Source organism: Aulostomus chinensis, chromosome 17 (genome assembly GCF_037954235.1).
Source record: "Aulostomus chinensis isolate RoL2024-O1b breed Wild chromosome 17, RoL_Achi_v1.0, whole genome shotgun sequence".
Classification (NCBI taxonomy): domain Eukaryota; kingdom Metazoa; phylum Chordata; class Actinopteri; order Syngnathiformes; family Aulostomidae; genus Aulostomus; species Aulostomus chinensis.
Window position 1 is genome coordinate 18,239,607 of NC_141336.1, and position 9,364 is coordinate 18,248,970.

General features: G+C 43.2%; 2 protein-coding genes across 5 annotated transcripts in view; one reads left to right on the top strand and one right to left on the bottom strand.

The window, feature by feature from the left end:
• Positions 1-3,098, bottom strand: part of kif15 (kinesin family member 15) — a 10,899-nt gene extending 7,801 nt beyond the window's left edge. The window contains exons 1-8 of one of the 2 annotated variants that reach the window (XM_086181564.1): positions 3,015-3,098; positions 2,096-2,126; positions 1,617-1,803; positions 1,434-1,510; positions 1,253-1,290; positions 1,073-1,170; positions 451-627; positions 99-308 (exon numbers count right to left, since the gene is read on the bottom strand). In XM_086181564.1, coding sequence (XP_086037690.1) covers positions 99-308; positions 451-627; positions 1,073-1,170; positions 1,253-1,290; positions 1,434-1,510; positions 1,617-1,631 — 615 coding nt within the window. In that variant the 5' untranslated portion in view covers positions 1,632-1,803; positions 2,096-2,126; positions 3,015-3,098. Of the gene's footprint in view, positions 1-98; positions 309-450; positions 628-1,072; positions 1,171-1,252; positions 1,291-1,433; positions 1,511-1,616; positions 1,804-2,095; positions 2,127-2,435; positions 2,630-3,014 lie in introns of those variants that run through there. The other variant, XM_086181563.1, reaches the window with a different exon arrangement.
• A 16-nt stretch (positions 3,099-3,114) lies between these two features.
• On the top strand, positions 3,115-8,738 carry tacc3 (transforming, acidic coiled-coil containing protein 3). Of its 3 annotated transcripts, none has more exons than XM_086181569.1 (17): positions 3,115-3,254; positions 4,325-4,487; positions 4,613-4,740; positions 4,823-4,869; positions 4,966-6,046; positions 6,130-6,181; positions 6,272-6,419; positions 6,534-6,592; positions 6,681-6,811; positions 6,913-7,000; positions 7,116-7,244; positions 7,630-7,697; positions 7,774-7,817; positions 7,905-8,065; positions 8,170-8,276; positions 8,351-8,471; positions 8,556-8,738. In XM_086181569.1, the coding sequence occupies exons 2-17, from the start codon at positions 4,326-4,328 to the stop codon at positions 8,619-8,621; spliced, it is 2,592 nt and encodes an 863-aa protein (XP_086037695.1). In that variant the 5' UTR covers positions 3,115-3,254; position 4,325; the 3' UTR covers positions 8,622-8,738. The 3 variants fall into 3 exon arrangements, with proteins under 3 accessions (XP_086037695.1, XP_086037694.1, XP_086037693.1); XM_086181568.1 differs by having other exon boundaries at positions 3,153-3,308; positions 4,308-4,487; XM_086181567.1 differs by having other exon boundaries at positions 3,155-3,308.
• The last annotated feature ends 626 nt before the right edge of the window (positions 8,739-9,364 follow it).

Genomic DNA, 9,364 nt, shown 5'->3' on the forward strand with positions numbered 1-9,364 from the left:
AGCAAAAAGCAGCTGTCAGCAAAGGCAAAAAAAAATAAAAAAAATAAAAAATTACAAACCGACCACCAGTGGGAGCTTAAGTTCAAACTCATCTTCACCTTGAGTCTGGAGCCTTCTGTATGTGTGTCTTTCTGCCTCTCGGAACCTGCCAGATCTACCAGGTTCAGCTGAGACATTCGGATGTTCACCACTTCATTGATGGACTCTTTAGACTCCAGAGTCATAGTGAACACTGCATGAGATCTTGAAGACTCGCGGTTCATGGAGGTGGAGGCCACTCGTCTATTACGCCAGCCCGTAGAGAGCACCTTAATGATGTCACATTATCATCAGATTAATAATACCTCAACAAAAAAAAATAACCAACACACTTAATTGCAAAATATTATTTTTCGGCGTCACAATTAAATTAGGAACAAGCTCTACCTAGCTCTAACAAGCTCACTCTACCTGGTAGGCTTCAGCAGCTGAGTTGACAAATTTCTCCACAGCTCCCTCAACAAACACACCCTTCTTGATGTTCTCCCTGAGAAAAAGGCTGGGTGAGGCTGTGTCCAGGAGGTCGTAGATTTGTTCATTGTATATCTCGATGAATGAACATTTACAAAGGAAACTCTTTGCCTGAGACTTAAGAGAAAGAAAGAAAGAACTTCATGAAAAAAACGAACAGATAAAAAACAACAACAGTCTCTTGAGGTGCTTTTGGACCGAGAAGTAATAGGAACCAGTCCTGCTTGTTCTCACGCCATCAGTAGAAACAATCAGTGACACAGGCTGGCTAACGGTAGGTTCGGGAGGTATGCTACTGTTTATATGGTTTTAACAAAAAAAGGTTATCGGTGCTGCGTCTGCTTATCAATCAACCACCAGCAATGTCCTACTACCCAAGTGCTTATCCCTGACGTTCGAGTCAAAACGTTTCCCTAAAACTGGGTTTCTCAAACTAAAATGGTTACAAACTCCTGAGATCCACACATGCACAACAGGAATACTTTATTCAGCAGTTACAGGCAGTGTAAAAAAGTTAACTACGGAACAAAAGCACCAATAGAGATGAAATGACACAGCTCACCCTTTCGGCTTCTCTGTTGATGAGAAAAAACAAGTACTCAAAACTTCGAGGAATAACCCCCCGCAACTCATCTGTGAAATTATCCAGCTCAGATGGTCCTAGAAACAGAGGAAATTAACAAAACATTAGAATCCTCCAGAATGAGTCAAAAGCAGTGGAAGCCACAAACTGATTTCTCACCGAGCATGGTGAATGTCTTCCCTGAGCCAGTTTGTCCACTGCAGAAGCAAGAGAGGAGACCGTTATGGTAAGTCATGTAAACTAAATAGGTGCTGCATATGATGCTCAGTGCTGATTTTGGGTCATAAAACTTTTTTTTTTTCCAATTTCACAATGTATAAACATTATTAAAACCACTTACTAAGCAAAAATAGTCCCATTGTATCCATTCATGCAGGACTCGACAATATTCTTAGCCACACTGGAGAATACAGAGTCCTACAGGAAAATGCCAAAATTCACACATTCAATCCATTATACAGGTGAAAATCCACAATTGTTGTATCATTTATAGGCAATGCATTGACTGCCCCCTGCCCCTCACCTGTGAGGTCTCCATGTCAGCGACATGATCATAGGTGAAGGTTCGTGGCTCTGGTTTTGAGAGCAGACGGATGGTGTTGGGTGAGGTGACTGTGAGACACAGACTTTGATCTCCATCTGTGGTCAGCCCAGTGCCCTGGGTCAGAGGTCGCACTCGCACAAAAACTTTGATAGAATCGCTATCAACACTGTGGGATCACAAAATAACAGTAAGACTATAAAGGACATATTAAGTGGATCACATAAATGTGTCTTCCTACACCAACTGAAGAATGTCCTCTCTTTGGGGACAACATAGCTCTCAAGCTAAAACAGAAAATAAAAAAGCACACAGCATATAGTTCAAGATGAGAAGAGTTTCGGAAAGGATAACTAAAAACGCAAGGGGTACATTTAAAGGCCTGTGTGTTGCCCTGTAGGTCAGCAACTTTAGCACTAGTGTTGACTTGGTGGTGTCCCAGGACCCCGGAATAACATTACCTGGCAGCAAGGTGAGTTGAATCGCCTGATCCTGTAAATAGAATCAGGAGATTGTCAACGTTTGTTCAGTTGATGGTGCCACCATACAAACGTTATGGTTAGTTTATTAGCTTAAGTTGTTGAATATAGCATTAAAACGTTCTTTTTGCACAGAATAACGTGACTAAAATTTCCAGAATTACTATCTATCACACACGTTATTGAGTCAGACCAATTCGATGATAGCACCTCTTAGTCACGTTATGGCTGTGGCTGAGTCCATCGTAACCGTAGCAATGTGCTAAGTGACACGGACTAAGCTGCTAGCTTACTAACACCAAAAATTTAAATTCAATATTACCTTTTCCACTGGAATTCATTGTTGACCAAAAAAATATTCGCCGCTATAGAACAAAGTCACTTTTCTTCATCACATGACGCACAGTGGATTAAGCGGAAGAACTATTTTGTTTACATCCTTCGAAATTGGCGGGCAGCTCAACCCCTCCATCTTCTTCTCTGATATACTACACCAGCCATATTGACGCATTACTGCCATCTTCTGGAGCCAATCAACTCCTGCAGCTCTAAATACGCAACGTCTGCCCCGTGCCCCTGCCATGCACAATTATTTTTACCTTTATCCTTTTTTCTAAAGTATATTCTATATAGATGATGAACACACTGTCAGACTCAAATCACGCAAGTAATACCATTCATTCATTTATTCAAATTATTTCATTCAAACCATTCATTTCCTTTTTTGAGAGAAGTCTCTTACACGTCCCTCTACACTTTCAAATTCTGTTAGGATTCTGAAGGTAACATCGCCCTTTCTGTAAATTTGATAACAATAACATATTCTTGTCCTGTTACATAAATTTCATTTACGCCAATTAAAGACTCGCATTGTGCGCATCAGCATGAGTAAATTACATACAGAAACCATATGGTTGTCATCTGGAAATTATCTCGTTATCCTTCTTATCGTTGGTGTTAGTCATCTGGACGCTGTTGATTACGTCATGTCCGCCATTTCAGACGATTGGCTACTCGTGTTTGCTTTGAATGTTTCCCGCGATTTTATTGGTTCGTTTTAAGACTTTTAAATTCCAAACGGTTGTCAGAGGGAGAAGGCGAGGTTTTTTTTCAAAAGCTTACCAGTGACTGCTCAGTTGTTGTAAGTGTTGACAAGGAACTCATAAAATCTGCCTGTGCTAGCTAATATTTTAAGGTAGGTGGTGAATGTGATATTCCAATCGACTTCTGAAATGTTGTACAAAGCTTGTCTGTGAGGTTGTGTTTTGTACGTTGACGTCTGTTACTCGTAACCGGGGTTTGTTCCCACGAAAGTAGTGCTAGCCAGTGTAAGCTACCCTGGCGTGATTGCTAATTGGCTACTTTACATTAATTGGAAAGTTTCGTTTAAATTTGCGTGGCGACATTAACTGTGGCATCTGTTCGTCAGGATAAAACGTCAGGAAATTCCATATGAGTAATATATAAAAATCTTTTTGCTGACAAATGCCGAATTGACGTCATCTTCGTGGCCAAATTGTATTTTAGTTGATGTTGAGATGTATAAAGGTATTAACTAAAGCACTTTAAAGACATTAAACTTGTAACCCTAAAGGCTACTTTTTTTGTCTTTATGATGACAAAGTCAATATTTAACTCACGAATGGTGCGTTCAGGGTCGTGATGGAACAAATTCTATTTCGGTGTGTGTGTTTGCGTTTTCTTCCTGGCCATGTGAATTGCAAATATTAAATCAACACTTAATCAAGAGAACAGCTTTAAGTTAAGATGAAGCTCTTGGTGAAGTCCCGTCTCTTAGAAATCACAAGACCTTCCCTGTCCAAGCATGTGGCTTCAAAGGCGTTGCGCTATGAATACCATCAGTGTTAGCCAGAAAATTGTGTTTTTGACCTTCATCCAAATTAGTTCTTATGGCCACACAGCACCACTTTTTGTTGTGCTGCCTGTTGAAGGATTATAAAATAAATGGCCACACTAGTTTTATTTTTTTTTCTTTATAAAATTAGGGGGGGAAAATGAAGTAATGTAGAAGTGCATTAAACAACTGGAAATGACAGGGATGTGCCATCTGAGATTTTCTCACACAAGTAGATGGGTCACGTGTCCACAAATGTGTCTTATCAACTGGGTGCAGCTATGAATGTGAGGCCTCCCTCAGTGTATGATTAGCTCATGTCGCCGTTAAAATTTCAAGTGTGTGTGTTAACAAAGGATGAGCTTAGACGTGAATGATGAGAATCGTGGAGTGTGCCCGGGAGGAAAGTACAGCGGCTCAAGCGACGACATTTTTGCCCTGGATCAGCCAACTGGGAGGCCATCCATCCTGCGTCAGACAGAGAACCTGCCCAGCAAGACGGTACCAAAGGGCATGAAGGTACAAAATCGGGTTGTTTTTCTTTGTCAGAAGCAGTGTCATATTGAAGTTTCTCCATGTAACAGAGTACTGACCAAATATTCATGTTTCATCACGACCATACTGACCAAACATTGTGTTTGTAGGTTTGCTTTCAGACCCCCAGAAGGGACCCCGTGACTAAAAGAATAGTTTCTCCCTCAAAGTCTGCCAAAATGACAAGTGTAGATGAATGCACAAAGGCAATGGACTCTTTGACTTTGGGCAAGACAAAGTAAGTTGTTACTCATATTGCAAAACCCATCAGTGATGTAACAATCAAGGTGAGAAGTTGGTTGTTTTTGTTTTTTTTCCAGCACTTTGCCAAATGAGCCCCCTGAGGGATCGGATTGGCCCGAACAAGGTATTGAATCCAGCATCACACTTTAGTTTCTGTTGTAGTTTTTCTGAAAGCTGAAACATTCATCCTGCTTTCTGTGCTTTTTTTGTCCCTCCACAGAGATGTCCTCCTATCCTGATGACAACATGCCAATACGAAGCAAAGGAGGATACCAGTTGGATTTTGACAACCTTGACTCTATCAATCCATTTCAGGGCTCTAATAAGATGGTCCTCTCGCCTGCGAGGCCTGCTGTTGAAAACCCGTCCACAGAGCCAATGAAGGCTCCCCTTGACAAAACAGAGAACATTTCTGAGGAGCCCACCAAAACAGAATCGGCTCTAGACGAGACCCTTCCTTTCACCCCTTCTGTTGAAAACTCCCTGGTGGACGTCTCTACTGATGCCAGCTCCACAAACAGCAGTGTGGTCACCATAGTGACCATCCCAGCAGTTGCGGAACAAGGTTCACATGAGGCCACACCTGACAAACAAGAACCTGCGAGTGCTGATCAAAACAAAGCTTCAACCAGTTTGGAGGAAGAGGCTCCGCTGCCCCCTAAAGGTTCTTATAGCTTTGATTTTGACAACATTGACGCTATTGATCCTTTCAAGACCGGAGGCTCAAAAATCCAGAACTCCCCTGTTCTTGGGAGGAAGGTTCCAGCCAGTAACCCACCTGCAGAGGAGACCCAGATTAAGAATAACCCTGGAGATGTTGTGGTGGCCCAAGAGCTGCCTGTTCAAGCTGAAGTGAAGCCCGTAGCTGCAGAGGCCACAATTTCATCTGAGGCTAATTCTCAAGGTGCTGAATCCATCCAGCAGCCAGCTACCAACAAGGAAGGCGCAGTCAAACTTGAGTTCAATTTTGATGACGGCAGTGAGGTGAAACGGAAACCGCCCCCCAAGAAGTTTGGCAAAAGGCCATCTGGTCTAAAATCCAAAGAGAGGAAGTCTGATGTGAAACCACCAGAACACATCCCAGAGAAGCCTGTGGCTCCTGATGCTGCCGACACTGTGGCTCCCAAAGGGACATACTCTCTTGACTTTGAAAAGTTGGATGACCCCTACTTCAATCCCTTCGGCACAAAGACAAACATGAACAATTCTCCCAAAAGCAGCCCAAAACAGAGTTCTGCCCTCTCTGAAAGTGACACTAAAAGCCAACCTGAGGATCCCTTGGAGAAGGAATCCCCCCCAGGGTACGTTAACGTGTCACATACTGCTGAGCACTGAGACTCCTCGCTTGACCAACACCTCAAATCGATCTTATTCTTCTCTGTAGTGCCGCTGAGAGTGTTCCTATCTCTGAACCCGACCCTACAGCTGCAAGACAAGTAACCCACTTTGATTCAAATTTGAAATCTATTTCACATATTTTGAATGTTTTCTTCCTCAAACAAGTGGATTATTTTTGTCTTTGGCAGACTACAGAGGCCCAGGCTGCATCTGACCGTGATAAAGAATTCCAGTGTACACCCGAACAGCCCAAGGAGAATCCCCCTGCACGTTCTGAGCAGCAGCCTGAGATTGAATCATCAGAGCTGAGTGAAGAGTTTGTTCCTGGGACCGTGTGTAAGTAAATGCTGAACTGAACTCTTCCGCCGACGACGCATCTCCCATCGTTCCTCTGCTGCAACTCACCCATAAGTTTTCGGTGTGTGATTGTTTTCTGACGTCTGCCTCTAGTCATGGCCAGTGACTTTGACGGGCAAATCGACTACCTGGAACAGTTCGGCTCCTGCAGTGTGAGTGCTCACTTCATCTGTCTGATTACTTGATTGTCAATGCATGATTTTAAAGATTTTTGAAACTTCATTTATCTTTTTCAACCAGTTCAAGGAGTCTGCACTGCGCAAACAATCCTTGTACCTTAAGTTTGACCCCCTCCTAAGGGAGAGCCCAAAGAAGCCAGCAGGCGCGGCTGTTCAGGCCCACATCTCTCGTCCCGCTGCCTTACTTTCACGGTATAATGCAGTAATGTTAGAAGTTTCTATGAATACTTACAGACTATATAACACAAATGATGTGTGGGATTAGAAGAACCAATTTGTTCTGTCCAATTCAGGTTTGATTCTCCACAGAAGACAGAAAAAGGGGCAGCAAACAAACCTCAAAAGAATGAGTTCAAATTGCTGGATGACGTTGCAGCTCCAGTAAGTCCCTTTTGAAACCGACTGACTGTGAAACTCAGTTTGCCACCTAGGAAATGAAAATCGGTGATTCATTATGTTATATAGCCTGCATTTACTCTTCTTCCGATCATCCTAGGCTCCTGAGATACTGGAGACTCTCGTCGCACCTTTCCCTCAGCCAGCAAACACAGAGGACACCATCATCGAGGTGCTCAAGTACAGTCAAAAGGACATGGATGCAGCCATCGCCAGGGTCCAGGCTGAGGTACAGCCTACTGCAGTTTTAACAGCTTGGTCAGAGCAGTGGTGTTTGGAGGCTCTCTGCTTCCTTGCGTTTGTTTAACAGTAACTTTAAAAGAGAGAAATAAATTACTTGGAAATTTGTCGGGGCTCATCAAAATCAATATTTCTCACCGGAGACACACAGAGCTCTCAAGAATCGCTCTTCTGTTCATGAATCAAATGCGTATCAGTCAAACATCTAGACTCCTTGAGAATCTCTAACTTTCTCTCAAAGGCTGATGAAGGAGTGAAGCCGCTGTAGCGAAATGATTAAATTTAATAAAGACGTGTGAATGCAAATTACAAACTGTTTCAACCTAAAAGTGTTCTTGATATCTGAGTAGTAAAGTGTGTATTTTTTGAAACAGGCGAAGCAAACAGAGGAACACTGGTCCACAAAGTATAAAAAGTTACTTGATGATGGTCAAGAAATGAGGTGAGCTGGGTTTTTGTGTTGGCTCAGGTTGATGTCATCTCCCGCGGTAGTTGACTTCTTTCCCCCTCCCCCCCAGAAAAATAATAGCAGAGTTCGAGCTCATGATCGCAAAGATGATTGGTGAGTAGATGTACGAATGTGTTATATCCTAAAGGACAATTGCTATAATGGCGTATTGAACTGACTCAACTTTCTGTCATTGTTCAGCGGATCAGGAGAAGGAGCGGGAGGTGTCCCAGGCCGAGATCAAGGAGGCTCTGCTGGAGAGGGAGCAAGTGTCCAGCGACCTAAACGCCATGGAGAGATCTTTTGCCGAGCTCTTCAAACGACTGGAGAAGTACAAGGATGTTGTTGAGGGTTACAAAAAGGTCTGCTTATGGAAGCACACTCACCCCTCTTTTCTACAGAAAATACCACCAAATGTCTATAATGCTGTTCGTGGACGTCTCTGAAGGTTTGACTGTTTCCCCAGAATGAAGTAACTCTGAAAGCTTGTGCTCAGGACTACCTGGCAAGAATCAAAAAGGAGGAGCAGCGCTACCAGACCCTGAAAGCCCACGCTGAGGAGAAAATTAGCCAGTAAGAAACACTGCACTGCTTTATTTTGTCAGACTTTGGAAGACTCTTATTGGCCATAATTTTTCCACCTCCAGGGCAAATGAAGAAATTGCTGAGGTACGGTCCAAATTCAAAGCCGAAGTATCGGCACTGCAAGTCCAGCTACGACGGGAGCAGCTGAAGGTGCAGTCACTGGAGAAGAGTTTGGACCAGAAGGTGAGTAGAGATTCCTGCCATTAGTTTGTGCTTCTTTATTGAGAGATTTTATCTTCATATTTCCCTATTTTTGATTTTCTATAGGCGAAAGAAGCAGAAGAACTCACCAAACTCTGTGATGAACTAATCAGCAATGTCCAGAAGGGCTAATCCTAGTTGTAAATTCTGTCTTTTTTTAATTATCGTTCTCTCGATCGCTTTGTTTGTCTTTATCAATGTTCTTAGAGTACTGTACAAAAGGTTAATAAAGAGAATTTACAAGCACAAGTGACTGTCCAGAATTTCACCATGGGAGAGAGACCACTGGAGGGCAGTGTTTGTATAGTTACCTGAGCCTTTGGATTCTAACCGTTTGTAGATGGATGCAATAAGTCTGTCTTAAACCAAAATCAGCCGATTGTGTGCAAATCTTCTACTTGAAACACTCCAGCCATTGAGCAGTCACCTGTCTGGAGCCAAAGCTCATCCCATCCTGCAATCCTGACAACAAAACAAGAGCTTACCTGATACAAAGCTCCCCTTCTTTCCGGAGCAATCCCAGGCTCTTGTCCCATCACTCCCAGAGCAGGACAATACTCTTCCTAAATGGTGAAAGGAAATCCTAGCTAGATTGGAGATGAATAAGGTGGTAGTGCAGACTAAAGGGGTGGGGGGGGGGGGGCTCACTTAAATGGGGAAAGATGCTGGTTGTTGAGTGTAGTCTTGCAGGGGCCATCACTCATCTAAAAAGGCTTGTGACACTGCTGGCGTGTGTGTATACAGTGTGTGTGTGTGTGTGTGTGTGTGTGTAGTCATTCATCTGCAGACTTCTGTCTCTGAGGGTGACTCAGAGGGCAGCCAGCAGACACTCCAGCCAGCTCAAAGGAAGAAAACTGACCTGTCTGTGCCCAGAA

What these genes read in the sequence shown, in the direction of transcription:
- tacc3 (XM_086181569.1), top strand. Translation starts at nt 4,326, where the DNA reads ATGAGCTTAGACGTGAATGATGAGAATCGTGGAGTGTGCCCGGGAGGA. An exon ending in ACCCTACAGCTGCAAGACAA is followed by an intron (nt 6,182 to 6,271) that starts GTAACCCACTTT and finishes TGTCTTTGGCAG; the next exon opens with ACTACAGAGGCCCAGGCTGC. An exon ending in TTGTTGAGGGTTACAAAAAG is followed by an intron (nt 8,066 to 8,169) that starts GTCTGCTTATGG and finishes CTGTTTCCCCAG; the next exon opens with AATGAAGTAACTCTGAAAGC.